Genomic DNA, 26,645 nt, shown 5'->3' on the forward strand with positions numbered 1-26,645 from the left:
TTAGTGGGACCTTTTGTTTGCTTGTGAGAAGATGTTAGAGTATCACCTGTATCACCTATAATATCTCCACTAGATTGAGGCCGGTCCTTGAAGCCAAGATGGGCTTGGAAAACATCTTAGAGCGAGCTATACTTACTAGACACACTACCCAGCTTCCAGGGACAACTGATCTCACTGCCTGTGTGGGGGAATCCTGGGGAATCATGTCTCCTAAATGCTCCAGGGCATCTGGGAAGAGCTGCTAACTGGCAAACTAGCCTGAGTGCTTACTGCTTAACAAAGGTGTAGCTGCCTGTATGGCCTATTGCATGGAGAGCCAAGATAAGGCAATGCATCAAACTCCCCTGACCCTAAGTTCCCATTTCTAATGCAAATGCCTTTTGCACTCACTTTCTTTTAGAACTGTAGACTTTCTGACTCCATCATCTGGAATAGCTGTCTGGATGAGCAGGGCACAGGAGTGGGTGGGGGGGACAAAGGCAAGCACAGGAGCTGTAGCTAGACAGCCTTAGAACCCTCCGGCAATACAGGCCACTCACAGATAGCCTAGGGTCAGCTAAGGTATGTTATTTATACAAAGGCTAGTGAAAGACGGCATTGAATGAATGCTAGCTATGCGAGCTAAGGCTAGCTGCATAATGAAGCTTATCTTTGTAATGTATAGTCAAACAGGACCATTATGTCCAATATTTCCATTCCCTGGGTCACTATTTCACTGTGAATTAGCCATGACCATGCTGCACGAAGGACCCCTTCCACCCCAGAGGGACATACAGGAGCCGAAACAGGAGAAAATGCAGTTTTCCAAGCAGCCCAAGACTCATTTCCACCTTTCCATTTTATTTCTGTTTTGCGTTTCAACCACATTGTGGCGCTGTTACAAAAGATAAGGGTAGGCCAAAGGCAAGCTCTAGGAATCCGCCTTGGGAGAGAGTTTAAAGGGGGCTTTTCAAAAACTGGACCTGGCCCCTGTTCTCAACAAACTGCTTTCGGGAAGTAGAGCTGCAGATGCAACCGGGAGAAAAAGCAAGTTCATTGACCCGAAGGTGCTGTCACCAGATCGGTGCCCCAAACCAGGGACTCTGCTTAGAGAGGCCTCTACCTAGCTAGCAAAGACCCCGCTGTCTGAGGACTCCATTGCTTCCTGGGGCCTTCTCTTAGCTCTAGCTATCCATACCGCTCTTAGCGCTGGCCTTCCGATAAACACTTCAACTCTCTATTTAGAAACTTGGGTTTGCCCAGAAGTCACTATGACTCTGACCGGCTTTTATCTGCCTGTAAACAAGTGAACCTTTCTGCCTCTTTTCCGCCCGGCGTCCTCTGAGCTCCTCTGGAGTTCAAGATGCCTTTGTATCTACTAAGGGAAGGAGAACCTCTAGCTCTTCAGTGGAAAAAAACAAGGAAGGAGACGTTTGACTGCGTTCTGGGGGAAGAAAATCCTCAAACAGGTCTTGCAAAAAGAAAATGAGGACCCTTCTCTCTCAGGGTGGGGGTTGAGGGGTGTGGATCAGTTCTCTAAGGAAAGTGCATCTTTTGCCCCCTGCTCTTGGTTGGGTCTCTCCCTGCCCCCCGCCCCAGACACCGCACATATTTGGCAAGATTAAGGTGTCACCTCTCATATTACAAGGCCTGTTGATTGCAGGCGGAGACAGACCCTCCTGCACCCTTGAGTTGGAAACAATGCTCTCTTCCTGCCGTCGCCCGGGTCTGGCAAAGGGAGGCAGCCAGCCAGTGCACCGCATCTGCAGAACAAATCGGAGTCTTGAACTCTGAAGCCTTTTCTTTTGCCTGTTCATATTTAAGCTTGCCCCTCTTAGACCCCTCCTCCCTCCAGACCGCCAGTGACCGGGGAGCAGCCGGCGGAGCAGCCCACACGTGTATTTAACCCGTTCCTCCCTGCCCGGCAGTCAAGCACCCCTTTGGTTGCAGTCTTTTGAGCCCCGGGACCAGGAGGTTGAGAAATGAGCCCCTAGAACTCGGCCGGCAGAGAGACTGAAGGGAGAGGCGGCGGAGGGACGCGGGGGGGGGGGGGGAGACAAGTGCGGGAAGTGGGGGAGGGCAGGGGCGGGCCAGAGGACCGCGAGAAAACCAGAACCCCACAGAGCACGCCCAAGCCAAACCTCCAAAGTGCTGTGTGGCAGGGTGAGGGGGAAACTCGGCCGCCCCATCGGATCCGGAGGAAAAAGGAGATATTTTGGCAGGAGGGGAACCTTCGAAGGAGGACTCAGCCCTTCTGTGGGACCGTTAGAGGTGACGTCCTTGGGCCTCTGTGGGTGCTGCAGGCCATTTTCGATGTGGCAGCCCCCATCAGCCAGGATAATGATGAGGCAGGTACAATCTATCTAGTATGCAGCCCCCCCCCCCCAGACTCTCCATCCTTTCTGGCCTCCCTTCGCCCTGTAGCTTCTCTTGGCCTCAACCGGTGGGTGCAATTCTGGCGCTCCCGGTTGTGGACCAAACGCACACAACTCCAAGGAATTTCCAGGTTTTGAACCTGGAACCTTGCTGAACTACAATGCGGGTTGCTTATCAGACACTTTAATGGAAGGCAAGGAAGAGAGAAACTATTAAATCGCCTCTTCTAGTGCCTGTGAGTCAAATGTCCTGACAAGAGGGGTCGGGGGGGGGGGGGGGAGTAGGGTGAGGAGGGCACTCACTTGGACTTTGCATTCCACCTTGCAAGAACCAGGGAAAGAGTGAAGGAGCAATACTCTACTCTCAATTTCTCCTTTCCACTAGGACTTTCCCTCCTGCCTTTCTCTTGAACAGCGATAGAGCAAAATCTTGATGCGCTGACCGCTGTATATTCTGAGAGAACCAGTTCGGAACAAGTGGGGTCTAATGGCTAGCTAAAATTATCTTCAAATAAAACCTCTGCCTGGGATCTTTTCTCGAATGAATCTAGCGGTTATGAAAGAGAGCGTCGCTACTTTCGGGAAGACGGGAAGAGGTGTGTTGCATGCCTTTTCTTCTGGGCGAGCTGTGTTTGTGCTGAGCGGTGTGTCCTGGGCGAGTGCTCAGCTCCAGGGCCGGGTTCTACTTTGGAAGGAAGGGGTAGGGAAGTTGGAGACTGAGTAAAATGCGGGGCTTGGCCTCGTGCCTCTAGTTTTCTTTCACGCACGCGCCGCGCAAGCAAGCCAACCCCTCCCTTGGTTGCTCAGGACCCCCACCCCCACCTTACCTCGGTGAATTAACCTAAGACAGCATGCACTGCGCCTTGGGAACTGGTCCCCCGGACCAGAGAGTTCAGTTGAGGGAGAGCAATTGTTCTTGGGCGAGCTCCTGCGGCGGCGGTGAGAGATCCAAAGCTAGAAATCTCTGAGGTTTTGAGGCAGAGTTTAAGGTTGAGAACCAAGCTTTCCTGAACCAAGGGGCAAGAAAGGCCTTCTGCCTCAATAAAGGAAAAGAGAGAGGGGGGGGAAAGAAAGGAAAGAAAGATAAAAGAATCTTAAAAGAAAAAAGATCAAAAAGAAAAAATTCAAGAATAAGACAGATCGAAGATATTAACGTGTAAAATATAATGATAAATTGAATGTTTTCTACGACTCTTCCCCATGACTAAAAGGGAAATCAAATATAGGAGGTACTGAAGAATAGGCTATTTTGGAAGCGTTTGTTTGTTTGTTCGTTCGTTCGTTTGTTTTCCTTTAAAGGGGACTAGGAGAATTGACCCGGTCTCCTTGTTGGTCTCAAGAGCAAACTCCAAAGTGCTGGGCGCGGGCCTGCGAATCACTGCGGGCGGGGCTCGGGGGCTGGGGCTCGGCGCGGAAGGGGTTAAGGCGCTGAGCGCAGAGCCATCTGGCCGGGTTGGCTGGTTATAACCACGCAGATTATGTTCACGGGACTCAGAGTTGAAGGCTCCTCTCCTTACCCAGCAGCTCCGCGCACCGCCCCGAGAGAGAGCTCGGCGCAACTTTCTTCCCTCTTTCTTCCTCTCTCGTTTTTCCCACCGCTGGGTAGTGGCTGCGGCAGGGGTGGGCGAGACTGAATGACCGAACTCGAGTCCACCTTTCTCTTCATGTCGACGTCTCTGGAAATAGTCACACGGATGCCATGGTTACTTCTGCCACGGTAAGGGGATGTGGCGGGCTCTCTGGGTGGGCAGCAGGGAGGAAATTTGGGATCGCGTTGGGGGGAGATTTTACCGAGGATCCCCGTGGTGGGGGGCAACTCTGCACCCAGCCCCACCCCCATTCTGTAACAAGCTCTTAACTTTCCGGTTCTTGTGCCTTCAAAGTTTGCGTTGGGATCTGCCCAGGCCTAGGCGCAATCGCCACCACCCCCCTTCCACATGCATGCACACGCGTGTGCGGATACGGCTCCCCACCTCCTCCTTCCTCTAGTCCCCTGGCTGCCCAAGAAACCGCCCTCAGTCTGGGAAAGTGATCAGGTTTAAGAAACCTGCATTGGAAAGGGAGGGAGGTGGAGGAGAGGGAAAATGGGGACCACGAAAAGGCAGGAAGGGGATTCTGCACCCCCTGCCCTTCCACCTCCGGCGTACACACCTCCAACCCTCCTACCTAGTTCTCCCAGAAGGCTCCCGCGCATCGACTAACAAAAGGGGGTAGAAGACAAAACCGAGCCTGGGAAGAGGCTGGGATCCCGGCATTCGCCCTGCACCCCGCTGGCCACCGGGCACTGTTCTACAGCTCCACTACACAGCCAGGCAGGGCGTGGGCTGGGGGAGGGGACGCAAAGCTCAGGACCCCCACAGTCACTTCTCAGATTAGGGGAGTTGGAATTCCCCGCCCAGAAGTGCTTACCTGCGCTAGGATCCCACATAAGTCTTTTCTCTGAGAAGGTCCCCAGCCCCTGGCTACTCTGGGGAGCGCCTACCCTACGGCTACCCACCCCGGGTCTTCCCACAGATGTTGGAGCTAGCGCTCAGCCCGCCCGTCTGGGACCCGGCCAGGGAACGGTGGGTACCGGGGCGGGGCCATCGGTAGAGATTTGGTAGCAGTTTCTCCGAGCCCGTTTTAGCACCCCCTCAACCCACCCCCTCCAGAGGTGGTGTAGGAAGGCCGAGAGCATCTGAGACCCTCAAAGCTAGGTAGGAGTTAAAAGAACCCACAGCGGACTGTTTCCATTGCTACCGGTCTCTGCACAGCGGTGGATACTTCTAATGAAATTTGGCACGCTTGGGAACTGAAGGTGCGGAATGAGGGGCTGGTGTGGGGTGCGGGGAGGATCGGTCTGCTTGTCGCTTTCGGGCGTGAGTGGGTGTGCATCCAAGAGGCGCTACTGCTTTGCGCAATTTTGGCGTTCTTCTGCACCGCTCAGATGCGCCCCACTGGGACCCCGGCACCGTACGGTGTGGACGCAGTTGATTAGAAAAGTCACAGGAGGGAACTGGAATTGAGGCTCACGTTTTCCAGGTGGGGGAAGCACCCACCAGATTGATCCCGACCTCTTGCGACCGGCGGGTAGCAGGTTGAGAGTCCGAGTGGAGGCTGCTCTAAGACGCGGTCCCAGCCAGTGCAGGCAGCTAAGCTTGGAGAGCTGGAGCCCCTGAGCCGGGACTTGTTTATGAGTGTGAAGAGGTTGGGGGCGGGAACCTGCTGGGGGAGGGGAAGGGAGACTGTAAGGGTGTGTGTTACTAGCTGAGTCTGATGTTGGAAATTCTGCGGGTTACGGAGTGTGCTGCTGGCAAACCTGCTTTTCAGTAAAGGGTTGCCTTTCCACTGCAAACCAGCGAGCGAGGAAATAACCTAAGCACAGTGCCCTAAACGTCAGGATGAGAAAAGAGTGTACCAGAGGGGTGGGTTGTACAGGGGAGCTTTAAATCGGTTCTGTTTTCTAAATAGGCTGAACTTTGCCCGCTTACTCAGCCTTCCCTGATCCTGACGTGTTGCTCAAAGAAATTTGAGAGGAGGAATCCAGACGATAAACCCCAACTACCTCTGCCTTAGGCTCAAACAGACTCAAGTGTAGCGTTGGGAGAGAGTGGGGGCGGGGGCAGCTGGCTGCAGGCTGCTGTAGCAGGCAGTATATAGAGACAGAAGAAAGTTTACCAGCGGCGTTCTCCTCAGGAGAGCAAGTAGGATTGCGCTTTGCTGAGGACTGTGTAGAAGATGGCCTTGAGAAAATTGAATCGGGTCTGATTTCCCGAGGAGGGAGACTGATCCTTGGGTGGCCAGCGAACAACTGGGAGGGCCCCCTCTGTAAGAGAGGGGGGTTTGAGGGTGGTAACGTAGGGAAGGAGGTGGAGCTGACTCCAGCTTCCTCCAGCCCCGCTGGCCCTGGAGGGGTGGGGAGCCTGTGTGTTGGGCATCTGTGTGCATAGCAGGAGAAGAGAGCTGGTGGGAACATAGGTGTAGCTAATGAGAAATCTGTGCCTGGGAAGGGTGTCAGAGCTGGAGAAGTGCAGTGTGCCGAAGACAGATGGCTCGTGCGTGCCTGCACAGACACATGGGGTGGGTGTGGCGTGGGAGGGCGGCTGGGCTGGGCGTGTGAAAGGTGGACATGTGTGGGAACTGGCCGCCTGAAGATTACCAAAGGGATGCGGAGGGGAGATTAGCTGAGGAGAGGGGAGTGCTAACTTTATGAGCATGTGCAGTCTGGGATTCGACTGGAGGGCACGGGGGCACGTGGGAGATAAAGAAGTGTGAGCCCTGGCATTCTTGCCAAGAGCAGTACAAGGAAGGAATGGCTTTAGCTTCTCCCCCTTCCTTGCCTTCCAGTTGAAGGGACAGGAGAAGGCTTAAAGGAGGGTTGCACATTTAAGGGGAAAGTTCTTGTGTGTTGGCACATGGTCCAGTGACAGCAAGTGCTGTGTGCACAAGACTCCCGAGTAAAGAATACATTTGCCATTTGCGTGCCAAGTGGGAAGGATGCACATTGTCTAATATCGTCTCAGTAGATGTTGGTGGAAGGACAAACAACCACCAGTTACTGTTGATTATTATTTTAAAATTAAAGGGATGCCTACTGGATGCTCAGCTCATTGTTGGGTGCTGGGATATGGCACATAGCCTTGGAAAAATTTTTTCTTCATGCTCAGCTGACTGTTGCAGTGTTGCCAGGAAGAGGGAGTACGGTGCCTGGTGAGGATTTTTTCTGGAGTTGTTCGTGGATCGGGGGAGTCAAAGGGAAGCTGACTTGAAATATATGTATGTTTTGTGAAAAGGGTTCAATAAAGGCAAAGGATGATGGCTACTTCTGTGGGTGGGAAGGGAGCTGGAGGGTGTTCCTGCTGCTTTCCTGGAGTACAGGCTAGCCTGGGAATTGGAAGGTGGTGCGTTCTAGGTAGAAAACGAGAGTCTGGATCCACACTCCAGGATGGAGTGTGCCAGAATCAATCTTGATACATGGACCTGGGGGGAGGTGCAGGCACACAAATGACAGGCTGGGTCAGTAGTGAGTGCTTGCTCCTCTTGGAGGCTTCTGCACTATGAGTCTAAAGCTACACCCGAGTATGTACTATTGCTTTTGTCTATGAGCTTGCTGGGGGCTCAAGTGGCTATGAGAAAACTAGCCACCAAGGTGGAGAAATGCATTTAATATTCCGACCCCAGTGAAGGAATATGCCGTGTATTTTTTGCAGGAATTCTGTGAGTCTGGGGAAGGGGCTGGTCTTGGGTGCTGAGACCTGTGTCTTAAGCGAACAAAGGCATGGTTTATGGACAAGCTGTGGGCTCCAGGGAGTGAGAGCAAGGAGAAGCCTCCAGAGTTCCCTGAGGTGTGAGGTGCCTGGAACTAAGCAGAAAGAAGGTTATGTACTTTAGGGGTACACACGGCTGTCCACCTGGGCCAGGCGACAGGGAAACCCTTTTGATCACGTGAGGGCATCCGGGTATGACAATATTCGTCTAGTGTCAGTCTTGATTCTTGAACTTGAAGCTGTGCTATTTTGAGTCTCTCTCTGCATGTTTCAGAGAAGTTCATCTCCCTGAGCAATAGCTGATCTCAGGCAGAGCTAGTGCCCACTGTTCTCTGAGAACCCAATGACAGACAAGGTAGAAGACTCCCAGTTGGAAATGTCTGCATTTAGTCTGCCGCTTTGGAAGAGCCGGGCTCTCAAGTTTTCTGATGTGTAGGACTTTCTACATTTGTTTGCAGAGTGCCTGTGTTGAGGAGGACTGGGAAAGAAGGGAAATTCTTTAGCCAGCAAAGCTCAAAGGGACTAGTTGTAAAAGCTGTACAGAGAGGCAACCTACTTGGACACAGGTGCGGACATCTGTCAGTCACTGGTAAAATGGGATCTTAGTCTCTCTGTCTGCAAGATGCGTCGTAAATCTAGCTAGCATTCACATCTCCGCTGCTTATCCACTGTGGAAAAGAACTGCCCACGGCTGCCTCAGTTTACTATTTATCCATCCACCCGTAAACTGGAGGGAGCTGGAGTTAGATTTTCATTTCTGGCAGTCTGATAGGTCTTTGAATTATTCAGGAAGAGAGGCAACACAGGAATCGGTTATTAATTTTCAAAAGAATTTTATGATAGCATCAGCTGTGCAAGCCACAGTGACGAAACAAAGGTGACTTTGAAAGCACAGAGCATAGTAATTGTCCTTGGCATAGGCACGTTTTGTGTAAGAGGGAAGCAGAGTCCAGCCGCCCTGTGTTACTGTCAAGGTCTGTGTTTTTCTAGACGATAAGTCCTTGGCAGGCCCCAGCCTGCCTGGAGAGAAGAACCCCGGGGCTGGGAGTTGTGAAATATAGCATGCCCAGTGCAGCGAGTTGGGCACAGCTACTTTCCTCGGAGACGAATATGTAGGCCCAGAGGCCCTGAAACATCCCAGTCCTCCCAGAAGTTAGCACACGCTGTCAACTCCTGGCTCAAAGTCAAGGTTCCCATCCTTGAGTTCAGTGGCCATAAATAGTCAGAAGCCAAGCTATTTCCATGAGGCACTAAACCAATTCTTTTGCTTTTTTTGGCGAGATTGGGCCAATTAAGTTGATTGGAAGAGGTCACCGCTGATGGGTCTCACATTCCCCAAGCAGGACAGGCCAGCAGAGTTTAATTACATAACATTTCCCATCCCTGCCATTGCGCTCCCAGATGTATCAGCTGCTCAGGCTTTTCCTCTTCCCTTCCATTCAAGATGCCTAATTGAGCAGGCTGCTTCTGCTGCAAGATCCTCCAGACCTTTTCCTGAGCTCCAAGGCTCCTGCCCTAAGGGGAGAGTCTGCACATCCAGGTGCTGGCTGGAGGTGAGAGAAGGGGTTTGGAGGGACACAGAAGATCTTTTAAACCCACTACGCTGTTTCAAGACCTCAGCAGCTGCTGTTCTCCTCATCAACCAGGCAGGCAGTCTCTGACACTGGGGATACTGAGCTAATGACTGTTGGACTGAGTTCTGTATGACCGACTTGGTTGGAAAAGAACCAAATCTTTTACTGGAGGAAAGTCTGTGGCCCATGTGGAGTTGCTGATAAGGCCAGTGGATACACTTGGTGCATGGGCAAGCATGTGGCGATGAGATCACTCGTGTGTGTGTGTGTGTGTGTGTGTGTGTGTGTGTGAATACACGTGAACATAGGAGCTGTCCTGGAAAGGCAGGAGCATTTGTAGGACTTATGAATATAGGTGGGCAGGTATGTGGGTACTAGCTCAGATTCCATTGTCATCAAATTGCTTCTTGTGGTGAAAAAATAAGGACAGTTGTTTCTTTCAGCTCACTTGCATATGGGGTTTGGGCTTTGAAGTGTGAAGCCAATGGCAATACTACCTTATCCTTGCTTGGAAAGATTTCTAAGATCAAAAAGACAGGAAAGCAAGGAAGGAAGGAAGGAGGAAAAGAAGGAAGGAAGGGAGAGAAAGATACATATGCCTTTTGAATTCTCACTTTCAAACTATGTAGATAGTTCAAGAGTTTTTGACAGTTTTCTATGAAGCCAACTCTGATTTTACATACAAATGCGTGGAGCTAGGTAGAAGTAGTATTTTCATGGGGTCAGAACGCACCTGCTGTTTGTTCGTGTCCTTCTCTGTTACAGTGCTCCTCTGGCAATCTTGATTAGGAGCTACTGAGGTCTCTAGGATGCTCGCATCCTCACAGGACAGACCTCTGACTCAGAGTAGTTAACAGATTGACGCAAAACTTTGGTGTGGCCTGTTATGATTGCTCATTATCTCACAGCATCACCAAAGAAGACTTTTGAGGAAGTGACTTTCAAATGAAGCCAAGAACTTAATAGCTTACTGATCTCAGAAGACTTCATTCGGTACAAGGTGATCTTTAGCAGCACCAGGCGGCAGATGGCCTGCTGACATGGAGGTGGGGATCAAGCCTTCAACAGAGCTCCATCACTAATTAGCTGTTGCTATGTCACCCTGAACATTCTCTTTGAGCTGTTATTTCCCTGACTATAAATGAAAGGCTTGATTTAGAAGATCTCAAAGCCCCACTCCAGCTCTACCACCCTAAGATTCGCCGTTAATCCTGTCCTACCTAATCTTTGCTAATATGCCTTACTTGGCGCGTGCCTTGGCATATTCTAAGGGGCTTCTGGTTTTATCTTTGGGGAAAGGCAGAAAAGCATGCAAAGAATTTACCAGAATTTTTTTTCCCAAGAATGCTCAAGATGTTGCCTTGGTCTGTACAGTGTGTAGCGCACGGAGCTGATAATAGCTGGGTTTGACTTTCTGGTAGACCTGGTGCTGATCATTCAGAAGTTTCCTGTCAAATAGCTTTCATTGTCAACATTTTTAATAAAGATGAGTGCCGATCTTTAAGACGATGGTATTGGAGTAGTTAGTGGGGGCCAGGCATTATGGCAAACGTTACATGAAATGATCTCAATATCCCCAGATAATCCCATGTATAATTGGGGATACTGAGTCGATGTGAAGCTAAGGGGGAGGCTCATAGATGCACAACAGGAAGCAGGTATACTTTCCTTCCTGCAGCCAACAGTGGGTGTCATGTTCGCCAGACTGTGTTCTCGGTCTTCTGTGACATCATCCAGGAGCTGATTCCACAGCCCTTTGTGACGTTTGTCACCCTGCAGGATAGCCTGCTCCACCAGAAGCTTCCTTGTCATGTGCAAGAAAAATGTTTAGGTTTGCTAGCCACCTGCTGGCAAGCGTGTGTCAAATCTGTCATAGCTCCCATCAGTCCTCCCCATTCACCTCCCTTACTGTTGACAAGGGAGTTTGCCCTTCCAGCACACAGGTATTGATTTAAGCCACAATTGCCTCCCTGTAAACTCTCCAAGAGAGGAGCTGCACATCTGGTTTTGATCCACACGCCCATAAGAGGTGGTGGGTCCCAGCATTCCTGAGTGCCAGGATGAGGACTGCATAAATTCTAAACATAAATGGAGAGCAGGACATCTCTTCAGAGTTTGGAAGGTGGCCTTCTTTGATAGGCTAGCGAGCTCAACCATTTAGACTCAGGCTTTGACTAGACAGACTTCCTTGCTGGAGGATTGGGGAATATGGGTTGCTATGAGGGACTGAGTCCCCAAGCTGTGTTTTGTACAGAATAAAGCAGACCATCCTGTCCTCCAGTCCTGGTATCAGCCTTGGTATTCCACTCTCCTGGCAAAAGTACTCACAAGAATAGGGAAACAAAAGACTTCTTGGAGGTAACATCCATGCTCTTCAAAGGATGTGACTGAATGAATGTTAGTGATCTCCCCTCCCCTTATCTCCCCACTACAGCTAACACATACACACACGCACACACACACAAGTACACACGTACCCACACATCAATGCCAGTAGAGAGTTGACTTGGTTGTGTTGCTTGAAGGTATTTTCTGTACAGCAGAAAACACCAAATGCCTATTCAATTTCTTTACAATATTTATGCTCCTAATACATGTGTTTACTTTATTTTGAACTTTTCACATTTAGGATGATGCATTTCTTCTCTACATAGGAGATATTGTCTCCCTCTCTCTCTCTCTTTAAGTGATTGCCAAGAACTTGAAACTTACTACAATTTACTGTTCCCTTCTGTTTCTAGACCTAAGCCTCCATCATTTAAAAATATCCTCCCTCCCCCTCTGGCTCCCTGTTGTCCCTTGAGGAATGTATTTCAAGTTCTCAGTCTGGGATTAGTTCCATCCTGTGTCTAGCAGACCTGTTCCTGCTGGTTTATAAGGTACTTCCACTGGGTTCAAGAGGGAGATGTAGCTGTAAAGCTCACCTGATTTCCCAACAGGTGTGCCCCACCTTGAGAAGTAGCTTGGCCATCCTGACACTCAGTAGGCTATGAGGAAGAGCCTGTCGCCTTCTTCCCAGCTTAGGACTGACTCAGACTAGTGGTGAATCTTAAACAGAGCCTTTTCCTTCCCTGATCCTCTGTTTCCCGGTCTGGAAAAAGAAGAGAACTGGAGTTACTGGCTGATCCAAAGGAGCCTGAAGGTTGTGACTGTTCCGACATTCCATGGCTCTGCTATTCCCTCTGTCTCACCATGGTCCATGCCTGGGATTTCCAGGTACTCCCTCTGGCCTGGAGTACTTATGTACAGAAATGTGGAGGGGGTGGAGGAGGAAATTAAGTTATGTGATGCCAGATAAGTTATTGAACATATGGATGAGTGAATGTTTATAGAGTGCTGAAGAAGCAAGCTTGCCAGATTTGTGGCGGATCTTGGATTGCTAGCTGGGAGCTTGGGGGAGAGGTTTATGTGGGATAAAATTGTCTGTGGGTAGCTGAGTTCGGTAAGCCGAATCCGAATGATCCCAAACTATGCTCCACGAGGCCAATCCTGCCTCTGACAGTACCAGAGACTGGTGCCCACTTGGATATCCTTGTGCCACCCTGGGTCTTGCTTTCCATGCCTATTCAATGGCAGAGTTAAGAACTTTGACAACTGCTAAAGTCTTTTCAGCCTTCTCATTAGATTGTGGGAATTTCAGGCTAGAAGGAAAACCTAAATAGACGGATGGATCAAGAGAAGGACACCCTCAAATAGTCTTTGTGTAATGGGAAATAGCCTGATGAAAAATGGATAGGAGTGTTCAAAGCATGCATCTGCTCTTGAGCTGGAGATGGCAACAGAACCTGTGGGGTGTGTGTGTTTATGTTGTATTTTGAATGCTCCACCTCTCCATCTTCCCCAATGATATTAAAATCATCTTATATATGTTTGTTTCTCTATTCCCTTCCTTGAGAAACCTCCCTGCACCCTGCACTCCTGCCTCTTCCAGAGCCTGGGGCTCCCTTCCCAGCCTTTATGTTATAGCACTTAGCAGCCTGGGCTGCATTTGCATCCCTGTCTTCTTACTGAAGGATGACGCCCTTGAAGAAGGGCCTGTCATCTTTGTGTTCACCAACATCAGGACTAGTGTCTGCCATGGAATTGTGTTGAGTGAATGTATGAACCTCCGAGGGAATCATGGGTGAACTCACTAGTAGATGGCACCGGAACTGGGCTCAGAGATGTGATGTGTCTCGCCAAGGGTCCAAAACTGTGTCCTCTTGTGTTCCCATTTCGCTCTGCCCCAACAAGTAGGATATCAATGCTGGCTGCTTACTTGCCAGGAAAGGTTACTCTGGCTCTCCTTTGGACCTTTTCCCTCATATCCTAACTTACCTAGCTAGTTCTGCATATTTGGACTCTTGGGAATTGGGTCTTGGGGAATTGTGCATAGATTGGAGTAATCCCCATTAAGACACTCTGAAGGTAGATCTGAACGCATGTGTAAAGATGGTTTAGTACAGGTCCTGCTGGTGGCTCTGTCTGTGCTAGATGTTAGAGGAGATGTAGAGATGGATGAGAGAATTAGAAGTGGGTAGGAACAAGTAACACTAACGGGGCTCCAAGAGAGAGAAAGGTGAATATTAAAGCTGGAAGGCAGGCTCTCTCTGACCATGGATTTTTAGCGTGAACAAGACAGGGAGTCCTCTCAGTTCAGGGACAGGCTGGCCTTTGGTTCTATGTGGCAGGGATGTCACTGCATCTGAATCCTAGTGCCAGGCTGGGGTTAAGGGGAGGAGGATGCTCACTCAGAGCCCTTGGTTCTTCCTGGCAATAGTTTAGGGAGCACTGTGCAGAGTTTGAGAGGCGGTGCTTGCGGGAGTGTACTAGCTCCCAAGATGACTTTGAGAAGTGTCCCCATTTGCTGCTATCAGCAGCATGAGGAGGAAGTGGGAAGGAGGTGGAACCTCCTCTAAGAGGAGCTTCCCCGGCCCCCTCCCCATGTATTATCATCTCTGTGGCCACTTCTCACACAGGAACAGACTGCCATCTACTGTCCACTTCTGTCCTCCAAGTCCCTCCTTCTCGGTCGGCTTGTCATCCCCTGCCACACACACACACACACATCTCATTTTTAATGGGCGCAGATACCAGGAAGAAACAGACAGTACGTACTTGTTCAAGCGTTTCTGCAGAACTTAGTAGCCTTTCTAAAACCATAACATATTAGGTGGTTTTCTTCTGTTTTATGACATATTATTTGAAGGGGACCGCCTGGCATCTCCCCAGTTCTTAAGGCTAGGTTGCGGCAGGAGTACCAGGTGAAAGGCAGGGTCTCACCATCAGTGTGACCTTGAGGTATCCTTGGGGGTGCAGAGAGCTAGCTGGTAGGATGAAGCACCAGCATCTGAAAAGGCGATGACAGCCCAGACTGCAGTGGCTGTAGGGCTTAGAGGAAGGTCCTTGAAGGGGAAAATGTACAAACAGCCTGTGCTGCACCTCCTCTTAGTAACTCCAGTGATAGGAAAGAGGGTCCTGAAAGCTGTGATGTCCTGAGATAGTTCCCCAGCCAGCTGCACGCAGGGGAATCGGGGCGCTGTTCAGAGAGCAGGAGTGAACTTCTCTATGCTACTCCTTCGTATCCCTTCTTCTGACCCTCCTAAACTTCTCGTTCAAAATCCCACCTGCCCACTGCTGGAATCCGAGCTTCTCTTAAAGAAACGGCAGCCATCTTCCAAGATTGCCTCGTGTTAGAATTCACTTTCCCCAGTAAGCGTTCAGTTGTTGGTGTTCCTTAAGGCTTGTTGTTTATTTGATTGATTTTCCTTTTCTGTGAGACAGGACATCTCTATAGCACAGAGTGACAAGAGACTCACTTTGTAGCTGAGAATGGCCTTGAATTCATGGCGATTCATCTGTCTCAGCCTCCCAGGCACTGGGATTAGACGCATGTACCACCCTGGCTTGTGTCTTTTGCATGTGTGTGCGGTGTGTGTGTGGGGGGTGACTTTTCAGTAATTATTTGTTTTATTCTCCAGACACTTTTTTCTTATTGTTAAAATTGACACCAAGAAAATTTCCAAAGCATTTATTTCATGTTCTTGTCCTTAGATATGAACATGTGCGTATGGCAGAGGGCAGGGAGGGCGGTGGGGCAGGAATAGAGGCGATAGTCTATTGAGGTCTAGGAAATCCACTTCATTTTGAGGATTCGGGTTCCCAGTGACAAGGTCTCAGTCCTCATTACAATCATCTCGCGTTTTCTTTTTGGCTACCCCAGTGCCTGCAGTGTTTATATCCCCTTTTTGTTCTGCTACAGAGTCATGTCTCTAGATTACAAATATTCTGAATATTGAGGGGACCTTTGACAGAAATAAAGTCAACCATGGGACCATTGGAAAACCAAGTTTAAAATGTATCTATTTTTATGTGTATGAGTATTTTGTCTGCATGTATGCCTGTGCACTGGGTGCCCATGGTGCCCACAGAGGACAGAAGAGAGTGCTGGGTTCTTCTGGGATTGGAGTTAAAGATAGTTGTAAGCCACCATGTGGAAGCTAAGACTTGAAATCCAGGTCCTCTGAAAGAGCAGAAAGTACTCTTAACTGCTGAGCCTTCTTTCCTGCCACAAAGATTAAGGTTTTGACTGGGAGTGACTAAGGGCTGCGAGTGGGGTCTGTAAGAGGGTTAGAGCAGGATTCCCGATATTTATCATGTGATAAAATGGTTACCTGTGATTATTGTCCAAAAAAGATAGCGAGCCAGAGCTGGGGTAGAGATAAAGGGGAACTTCTCTCATACCAACCAATGTAGAATGAGATAATCAGTTCCCAGCAGCAGGAAATGGTGGTGGTTTTCTGCCACCCTAGGATGTCATTCGTAATACCTGGGGAGAGCAGGGGATGCGGGACACAACTCCAGAGAGAGGAAGGCGACAGCAAGTCTAGATGAGTGGTACCCAGTCACAGAGCAGCATGGGATCATCAGGTGGAGAGGCGGAAAGAGGCAGGGTGAGCCTGGAAAGACACGCAGTCAGAATGGAGAGGGCACCAGAACACAGGGGAACTAAAAGGCTCCCGCAGTGTAGAAGACATCTGTACTAACCGGTATTCAGTGGGAGGAAGAGGGGCAAATGGCTGGATGGTCAGAACCGTAAATGAACAAGTGAGCCAAAGAATGGCGTACAGAGGGGGAACCGCAAGACGGATTGATCTGGAGGCTTCCTTGCCAGTCCTCTGCCAGCTCTTCCTCTGGGGAGATGACGACGCCAGCCTGGTTGCTTAGGGTGTCGCCGGCTGAGCGGAAATGGAGTCAAGAGAGGAACACTAGTGCTGAGACTAGGGAGCTGACGGGCCAGCCAGGCATTTGCCTTGTGTCTTCTCTCAGCCTAACTTGATTTCATGCACATGGGAATTTCTTTGCAAGGTTTTCTTGCTTGCTGTGTGTACAGTCATTCGGACACCCGACATGCCACCAAGCAACCTTGGAGGTGGGAGTCCTAGAACTCTCCTTGGGGAAGCCAGCGAGAGCCAAAGATGAATCTTGGACACCTAGTGTCATCTTCAGGGATTTTGCCCATAAGGACTGCCCATATTCTGCCTAGCCCATTCTCGCCCTATAATCCAGGACCTGTGGACTCTCGCTGATGGTGCTTGCTCGGATACTTTTCAGTCCAGGGGAGTATGCACGTAAAGATCCTCAGGTGACTAACGTGTAGCGCAGATTAGGAGGCACTGTCTTAGAGAACTCAGCAACCATGCCTTCACCCTGCGTGCAGCCTTGTCAGGCTTCTGACCTCTTCTGGCCCTTGGTGCACTTCAGAATTCACTTTGTTAAGAATGCCAAGCTCATGCAGGCTGAGGCCTTTGCTGACTTACTCCTCCAGTGTTTGCCTTAGAAATCAGAAGAAATAAGGTTCTCAACAAATTCTAAAGTGCTACCCTTTCAGGTCTACCGGAAGGAGTACTGAGAGTGAATGGCGGCATAGAAACGGGCGGGGGAAGAAAGCAAACCAACATTCATTGGTCATTATTGGTGGAGCAGACATTTTTGTCTCATTAGTTCTCCCAGCAGCCCTCGGGGCAATCCGTTTGTTTAATGTGCTTTTATTGCAAATAGGTTATGGTCACCTTTCCTATAATAGCCCTTCCTAGGAAAAGCAGTCAAATCCCCTTAACCATGGATGAAATCAGCATTTTACTGACTTTGGTGGCTCAACCCAAGCATCAGTCTTGGGATGGTCCTTCCAAGAGACACAACTGAGCCCATCTCTCAACCACAGCCTTCCCTGTGAAGGGAGCACTTGTTACTTGGAAGTTTGGGAGGCATGGGAAGCAGAGGTTTAGGGATAAGAGACTCACACACAAAGCCTGGGAAAGTTTGTTTCCACCCATATATTCTCGATTTGTGAAGTGAACCATATGGAGCTATTTGCAATCCCCGGGCTTTTCTCTCACAACTCTGTGAAAGCTACTGTTGTGGGTGCCATCAGGCGTGCTGGGCAGAATGTGTGGCACCCACTGCTGAGTGTGTTCTGAAGAGCCTCAGGCTTGGAATTCTCGGGGTGGCTGAGTGGGCCAAATGAAGCCTAGGAATTGCTGCGCTGTGGAAGGAGTGCGCTAACCAAATGGATGGTTGTTCAAGACAGTAGACATAGTGATACCACTATGACCTGTAGGGTGGGTGGAAGGGCTGGGACACTCTTGCTCTGAAGGAGGGGGAAACTACATATCACAGAGACAAGTTCTACAAAGGGCCGTGGAATCAAGAGAAGCCAGGACTATCCCTCCCGTAGGTCTTGCAGACTATACCAAAGACATTCTCGGCTATGAATGCTAACATTCTCCTGGTTCCAAATGTATAACAGTCACCTGCAAGAATGATCTTTGTCCTCCTTTCAATCCCTGAGTGAATGTTCCCAGGAGCAGTAGCGAGATGGGTAGAAGCCGTCACTCTCTACACTAGGTGATTTACTTTCTTTCTATAGGCTCTAATACAGGACATGTTGACAGGGACGATGAGCTAAAAGAAAGTTGGCTGTGGTGTTGAGGAACAGAAAATACATGGCTGTAACAATCAATAAAAATGATTCTCTGATAACTCACCTATGGATGATTCCATAGTCATAATTCCATAATGATGACATTGAAGCACAAGAGTCCTCTGGGCTATTTGTGCCTTGAGTTAATGGTGAATGAGTCTAAGCCCCATAGAGAAGGATATAGACATCTAAGAGTCACACCAAGGAGCCAGGCTCTTCCCCTTCTGCTGCTCATTAATAGTCCCAACCTCTTAGAGCCTTGATTTTATCCTGAAAAAAATTGATATCATAAAATAAAGCCTATCTCTACAACATTAAGTGGAGTTTCAGATGAGATCATACACAGGAAAGAGCTTTTCAGGTTTCAAATTGCAATTACATGTCATGGTTTAACCTGGGACATATTTTTGTGTATTTATGGCTGTCCCACTTGGCTTCCTACCCCTGTGATAAAGATCATGACCTAAGCTAATGTGGAGAGGACCAGGTTTGTTTTATCTTTTACGTTACAGTCCATCATTGAGGGAAGCTGAACCAGGAACTTGAGGCAGAAACTGAAGCCAGGGCTAAGGAGAATGCTGCTTCCTGGCTGGCCCCTCATTGCTTTCTCAGTTCACTTTCTTAAAGCACCCAGGACACCTGCCCAGGAGTGACGCCACCCACAGTGGCCTGGGTCTTCTCACATCGATGTCCATGGCCTCATTTTTATATATGCAGTGCTCCCGTGTCTTTGAGGTAATTAAGTATTCAAATTCCTCCTTGAGGGCTCTTCTAATGCTGTTGTTAGGGTCAAAGTTTTGGAGTAGAGTTTCCTACATATTCATGAAGCTGGCTTTCTGGTCTGGACAGCTGCTTATTCTGGTTTCAGCTGGTCTTCTGAGACACGGAGTCGGTGATGTACCCGAGTATGGCTTCAGTATTTGGTATCAGTTTATTGAATTGTCAGTGGCTTCTTACTGTGACTGTCTTAGTTAAGGTGTCTATCACTGTGATGAAAAGCCATGACAAAGAAGCAAGTTGGGGAGGAAAGGGTTTGGTCAGCTCACACTTCCACAGCACTATTCCTCATTGAAAGAAGTTAGGACAGAAATCCAAATAGGATGGAAACCTGGAGGCGGGAGCCAACGCAGAGGCCATGGAGGGGTGCTGCTCACTGGCTTGCACAATCTGCTTTGTTTAGAGCTCAGGAATATCAGCCCACAATGATCTGGGCCCTCCCCCATCGATCACTAATTAAGAACATGGTTTGCAGCATATTCTTCTCTTATGGAGGCGTTTTCTCAATTGAGGTTCCCTCCTTTCGGATAGTTCGACTTTGTGTGTCAAGTTGACATAATACCAGCCAACCCAGTTAACTTCTTTTAGGGATCCCCTCAGGCAGTGAAGATCTCTTTTCCTATGTCTAAGCTTAGGCCCCTAGGAATTTATTTTTAGTGTATTTTCTGTGTGTATTATGTAAAAATGGATAAATTGTAGTGAGCATTCAATTCAGCATGCTTTATAGACATGTGAACCTCTTCAAAGTTATTAAGAATGTTCTTGTGTCATAAGAAATAAAAAATGTCTACCATGGTAGGATGAGGCATGATGTGAAAAGTTGGGCTCCTTACGCAATGCCTGTCCCATTGCAGAGCCTGGATTAAGAGAGACGAAACTATATAATTTGGTTTACATTGTTGTATTTTAAATACACATTTTTTTATTTATGAAATGTGTGCCTGCATAAATTTTTTGTGCACTATGTGCTTGCAGATTCCTAAAGAGGCCAGAGGGCATTGAATCCCCTGGAATGGGTACTTGGGAGCCTTCTGACGTGGGTGCAGCGAGCCAAACCCAGGTCCTCTGCACTAGCGGTCAGCGCTCCTCACTGGCCAGCCACACATCGTTGTGTTTGAAGACAGCAGTTCTGTTGACTATCAGCTTGGATTTAAATCTCCCTCTGACCTCTTCTTAGAGGAGGGAGGTGGACAGCAGTCTTAAGATTCAGTCAGAGATTTAAGTATAAAGTGACCTGAGGACAGATAACAGTGGTGCTTGTCCCCATGTATTGCTCAGAGTCCTCAATAAGATGGAGTGACAGTGACTTCTGAGTCTGGAATGTGGTTAGGACTTAAGGGATGTTAGCCAACACTGTTCTGAGAAGGCTGCTTAGAATATTATGAATAAAGCCAAAGAGAAAATAAAGAATTCTGGTGCCATCTTAAGGAATGCAAAGACAGGAACTCCAAAGACTTCCTAAGAGTCTAAATCAGGAACCAGAGCTCCATTGTCCACCTACGTAATCATGTGTGCTCTGAGCTCTGCATCCATCTGCCTGCCTGGTTCTAGGCTTTTTGACTGATTCTCCCAGAGTCTTGCATTCCAGATCCCTTACAATGAGATTCTGATGGGCCCAGGCTGAGGGTGAGGCTCACACTAGTTCAACCAGCTGTGGGTCAGAGAAACAGCCCAACCATATCAGGCCAACAAAATAGACGTTCGTTCCAGGGACCCGCCTTTCAATGAATGGACAGTAACTCTTCATGAATAGCTGGTAGACTGAGAATGCCCCGCAACGCTTCATGTTAAATGATGTCATAACCGGAAGCAGATGTGAGTGATGAGGAGATTCTCAGGTGAGGTTAAATGGGAGCAACCTGAAGTTGAAGTCGGTCTTTTCTGGGCTGCACGCAGTGCCTGTGTTGAACTGTAATGCAGGGTCTCTGCTTCTTAGCAGATTCTACCCGAAGCATAGTAGGGGCCCTGACCAAGATACAGACCAATATGGGTGACAAATAAACAGGTGACCCAGAGCATCCAGTCAACAAGGGGAAAGGTCAGCCTGCAGGGCTCCAACTATTACTGAGCCTTAGCAAGAATGCCCTTATCCTTTATCTCTGAATAGCGGTTTGGTCAGGACAATTGACCATCCGGACGTTTATGGGGTAAATCAGCATGGAATGGTTCTGCATAGGAGTTTAGGAAGACTAGCTTGTCCCATGAGACTCACTAAGGATGGCAGATCCTAAACTCAGGACACCCTGGCTCAAGACAGCTCTGCTCTTACACGCCTTCATTTTTCATATGCACCTCTTATGTTCTTCTTTAGAAAATGCCCTGAGCCCTACCTCTTAAGTTCAAGGAGTACTACAATCCTCACTGTATACATTTCATGGCCAACCTGTATAAACCTCCAGTTGTTAGCTTCCTGTAGTTTCTAAGCTAAACAGGAGCTTAACAATGAAAGCCTTAGAGGAGACCCCAAACAATAAAGACTTAGATCCTTAAATCCTAGGCAATTAGATCATCAGTCTGATCCAATATGATGATTTTTATTTAATGCAATAATTTTTTAAAATACGTTTGGGATTTACTGGCTTATTTATTTCCATATGAGGACCTGAGTCCTCCTGTTGCTCTGTGGTGTCTTACGTACATAAGTTCAGCCCCACCGCTCCTCTGTAAGACAAACTTCATTTCTTTGAGCCAGGGAGCAGAATGCTGGAAATTCTAAGAAGTTCTGGATACAACGGACAGAGTAGCAAATGGGAGTTACCTCAGCCCTTCCACAGCTCCTCTTCCAGTAGGCAGCATTCATAAATACAAACCTATAAATAGGCACACAAATTTTTCCTTGAGGGGATTGGTACACTGCTGAAAAATCAAACAGTGGGAGAAAGGCTGTGTGGCTGAGACAGAAAAGCAGAGGGGTAGGGAGGTGGGAGGGCTTTAGTGAGGAAGTGTGAAAAGTGTGCTTTGCCGGACATGTTGACCGTGTGATGGACAGAGACATTTAGTAAGTGTGAAAAGTGTGCTTTGCCGGACATGTTGACCGTGTGATGGACAGAGACATTTAGTAAGTGCGAAAAGTGTGCTTCGCTGGGCACCGTGTGATGAACAGAGAGGCATTTGGTAGGTACCTGGCAACCTCCACCCAGTTGCCTCCCTTCAGCAAACCAGGAAGTCAATGTTCAGTCCTCCTCTCCAGTAGGATATGAAGCAATTATTGGGGCAAATAAGACTGAGAATAATGTCATTTGATTAACATCTTTTTTAAAGGTCACATGACTTCCTTGGACAGAGATGGGCTGTGGAGAGAGGTAGACAAGTTTACCCCAATACAATGCTTAAGACAGAACAGAGGCCTTGGCCTGGGGCATCAGGAGGAAGGACTCAACAAGCTGGGACAGCAAGGGCCTGTTTGGAAGTAGAACTGGAAGGATTTGTTAATGGATGACTAGTGGAACGTGGGAGAAAGAAAACCTGGGAAGAAGCAGAAACCAGGACTTCAGAGGGGAGCTAGGACACCGTTCTCCTTAGGCCCCCCAAAGACCTTACTATCCGTGCCTGAGAACGGTGTGCTGCTAGCAGGAGCCCAGCAGAAGAAAAAGAAAATGTTCAGTATGCATCATTTATCTAATCTGAAAAATGAACTCTGCCCACTGACCTAATGGACATAAACTCCGCTGTTAAAATGCTGCTCACTCAGCGGCTCGTCTCCGAAGGCCTGATATGGTAAGGTATTGTGTTCTGGGCAGTGAGGAATCTTTTAAAAATGTGTGTTTCCTTACCTCCTGGGACTGACGGTACGTGTAGGGAAACCAGACATCTCCAACTGAGTAACACGCGAGAGAAGAGTTAGGGCATGGGAATGGAGCCCAAGGATGGCAGTGAGTATTCCAGAAACTTCTGGTAGGTGATGGATGAGTCCTGGATTAGGTGCAAACATTGAGGGGGCTGAGGATAACATGGGTAGGAACCCAGAGATGCAGAGAGGCGTGGGGTAGATACAGCAGTACAACGTGCCCCAAAGAAAAGTGACTGGAACAGTGTTCGGGTTGCTTCACTGACTCCTTGCAGAGCCATGGTTTGGTAAAGAGTAAAGAGCCCATTGCATCCCTTGACTTTTCTCATCTTGGTTTGGGTTTCTACTGTTTCCTCCCTCAGAGACAGAACGGGAGAGAGGCAGGCAAGCCTCTTTGGACTTGGGGGAAACCTCTCTTTGAGTTTCTTCCTCATTTAATGTTGTTCCATCTGGTGGTTTCTGCTGTGGAGGTTGCAATGCTTGAGGTTCAGCCCTCCTGAGGTTTTCTTCTGACCTGTGTATTCCATATGTCTTTTCTCTTTTCTTGGCATCTCAGCCCCAAGAGAGCGAAAGCTTACCTGGATTGCAGGCAGGGTTTCAGAGAGAACCCAAAAGTTTCTAATGCCACCCAACTTTCCCATGCTTAGCCAAACTAGTTCATGCAGGGAAGGGGACCTGCACAAAGCTTCCTCTTTGGTGTCAAGTGCAAACAAATCATGGGCCACCACCCCTCAGCTACTGTCTGTATTTACTCAGGTGAAATCTTTCAGAGTGTAGGTTTGCTAACATGTGTACATGCAAATGCAAAATGTATCTATCTCTTATTGTTCTCCCCCAGCCTTCTTCTCTGACAGACTGGGGTCCAACACATATTATATATGACCCCTAGAAAGCTTGTCCTTCTTGTACGTGTTGGTGTATTTGGTGGGTACAATAAATAACCAGACCAGTTCAAGAACAACAGATGTAATTTAATAATTGAAAAAGGAGAGAACTCACGCTACAAGAGTGGGAGGTCTGAAGTCCAAAATGGTCCAGCGAGCACTGCATAGAGAGAGCTCGCACCTACCCCGGTTTTTCTACCTGGGCTCCAGGCGGCCACACCCTGTCCAGTCAGGGTGTCATTCCTTTCCTTCAAGGGAGAACCACCTTCTCTTGTTCCACTGGTAGAGCCAAGGTCAGCATTGCCTTTGTATTCTGGAGGGCTGGCCCTGGAGCCTGAATAGGCATCTTCCAGGTGCTCTACGGTCTGCTGCAGGCTTTCAAAGAATTTGTGTCAATCTCCCAACTCCCACACGTGGCTTGGAATGTTTGGTCTTAGAGGACCAACAGAGTCCTTTCATCTAGGCTACGTGGAGAGCTCAGCCAGGTATGGAGCCACCAACAGGGACGTGGCAGAGGAGGTCTTGGTGAAGCAGCATCTTTCTAGATGACACCTGGACCGGTTCCTTGCAGTGAGAGACACTAAAGAACAGACAGTGCAATTGCGAAGTGACCGTGAAGTTAGGTCCATTCCACAGGGAAGGAAACACTGCTCTTAGCTTCAGTCATTAGGAACCCCAAATCCTGCCACAGTGCTTTTGACTTCATTTCTCTCTTCATTTTGCCTCCATCGTTTCCGAATGGCTGCTCCTATTTCTTAGAGTTTCACCTTATTACCGTGCAGGCAGGAACTGAAAGGCTGGCTTAGTCAACATCTCAAGAATGAAGATGATTGCTCACCGTCCAGTGAGAGACTGTGGACTCTCGCTCTGCAAAAGAACCCATGAAATGCCTCTTTTATTATCCCATTCCGGTCTGCAGAGGAGACCGCCGAGGCTTCCAGTGATTTTTCAAACTTGCACCTAGGATCTCTGACAAACGACACATTACTCACTGTTCTGATGCACACGCTGTTCTGTTCTCTCTGATAGAATGCGCATTCCAGCAGGCAGAGCACGCCCAGCCGCGTTCCGCTGTCTCCAGCAGCTGGAATGCGCAGTAATTTGTGGAATGACAAAGGAACTCTCCTGGAGTTAAGTGGTTCGAGAGAGGTGGCCTGGAGCTTGGGGGTCACTCTTCTGATCCCAGGGGTCCAAGCAGTCCTAACCAGTTTTTCACATCCCCAGCTTGTCTGCTTGTGAGCAATTCTCCTTTTCCTCCCACTATACTCCCCTTTGTCTTCCTTCCTGGCATTTGTGAGACACAGTAAGCCACCTGCTTCTCTGTGGGTCACCTCTTCAATCCCACCTCTTCAACAAAGTCCTTGGGACGTGGTTAAGGCATTTCATTTGTCCTTTTGTCTTATCAGAAATATAAAATATTGGCTTCCCTAATTCACCAGTTTTGACTTTTCCTAGGTTAATAATGAAGATGAAACAATCCTTATAGAATAGGTTGTCCCTGCTAGGATGTTGCCCCCACCCTACCCGCTCCCTGAGGCAGAGTTTCTCTGTGTAACATTTCTGGTTGTCTTGGAACTCACTTCGTAGACCAGGTGATTTTGTTCTTTTTTGAACTCTGGGGTAAAGTGAAAAAGACAGAGTTCTAGCATTGGAGTATGTGTGAGTCGGTTTCTGTCGGCTGACACTTACTAGGATGCTTGGGAAGAGGGAGCCTCAGTGAGAACTCACCTCCATCAGAGCGGCCTGCCAGTATATGGGGCAGGGAGGCATTTTCTTGATGACTAGCTGATGAAGAAAGACCCAGCACACTAAGGGTGGTGCCACTTCTGGGCAGGTGGTCCTAAGTTGTATAAGAAAGACAGCTGAAGATAAACCTGCAAGAAAGCCAGTGAACAGCCTTACTGGTCTCTTCGACGTACTGTTGCGCTGATCATTACTGAACATCATTCTCCTGTGCACAGCATCTAACCATCCCCTGACTGGTGCACACTGCACACATCCATTCTTGTCCCAACTCCTGTACTGCAGTTACCATCTCTTTACGTTGCATTTATAGGCACACCTGTTCATTCACTTCGAGGAAGTGTCTAGAAGGTTTATCTGTCTGAGCTTAGGGATGTCACAGGACAGTAGAAAGGCCCCCCGTTAGCTCACACAGGGGCCACCTAATGCATAGCATTATAGATTATGAGGAAAGGACAGTCCCTCCCTTTTGCTCCAGGCTTGATCATCTAGCTGTATGTCCTTTCTTGATCTCACCTTTGAATGTGTCTCCTCCCATCTCTTGGGCCCCATGTGCCCGGACCCAGGATGCTAGCTAAGTACACAGCTTCCATTTTGCTTTTGGGGGGTTTAAAAATATCTTGGGGGCAGAAGCCACACTGGCTTGGCCTTGAATCCAGATCCATCACTTACATGTAGCGGTATTTAGAGTAAGACACTTGATGCCTGTATTGGCCTCATTTTCCTCATATGTAAGGTACTAATAGAACTAGTTCTGGCTTGTATCAGGGCTAAATGATAAATGCACACAGAGACCTTAGAACTGCACTGATATAAGAGACAGTTACAAGACAATAGCTACAGATAAATATTATTATCTATATTCATATTGTTTGGCATCAAAGTCTGTTGTATATGACTGACTTACTGATGACACCACCTCTGATACTGGTCCCTTTCTCCCCTGTTTTCTCTTCTCTCTCCCCTCCACTGTGGGGCTTGCTGCTTTGCAAAGTGTGGGTTTTTCTGGCTCCCTGCTCTGCCCACATGCACATGTTTCTCTTTCCCATCCCTGCTGGGCCTTCTCTCCTTATCAACTTATTTGTTCCACTTAGGAGGAACTGGAGCCTGGCCGGCAGCTCTTGCAGTTGGCTTTACCTCTGTGCCACATTGTAAAACCGTTCCCTCTGTTGCTTAGAAAACTCTTTGATCCCTGTTTAGCTGTATCTTTTCTCCCAGCAGATGTTTCTGAGCAGTTAGAGGTTATTTTTTTTCTCCCAGTTGCCTAGCCTCGTGCCCCTTCAAGCATGTGCTCAGAGCATGTCTCTAACTGACCACG

General features: G+C 48.6%; 1 protein-coding gene across 3 annotated transcripts in view; it reads left to right on the plus strand.

Moving 5' to 3' along the window:
- The first annotated feature begins 2,160 nt into the window (after positions 1-2,160).
- Positions 2,161-26,645, plus strand: part of Ntf3 (neurotrophin 3) — a 68,899-nt gene continuing 44,414 nt past the window's right edge. Inside the window, exons 1-2 of one of the 3 annotated variants that reach the window (XM_075981960.1) lie at positions 2,932-2,950; positions 3,961-4,071. In XM_075981960.1, coding sequence (XP_075838075.1) covers positions 4,054-4,071 — 18 coding nt within the window. In that variant the 5' untranslated portion in view covers positions 2,932-2,950; positions 3,961-4,053. Of the gene's footprint in view, positions 2,332-2,931; positions 2,951-3,185; positions 3,294-3,960; positions 4,072-26,645 lie in introns of those variants that run through there. The other 2 variants (XM_075981961.1, XM_075981958.1) reach the window with 2 other exon arrangements.

Source organism: Microtus pennsylvanicus, chromosome 8, assembly GCF_037038515.1.
Source record: "Microtus pennsylvanicus isolate mMicPen1 chromosome 8, mMicPen1.hap1, whole genome shotgun sequence".
Lineage (NCBI taxonomy): Eukaryota > Metazoa > Chordata > Mammalia > Rodentia > Cricetidae > Microtus > Microtus pennsylvanicus.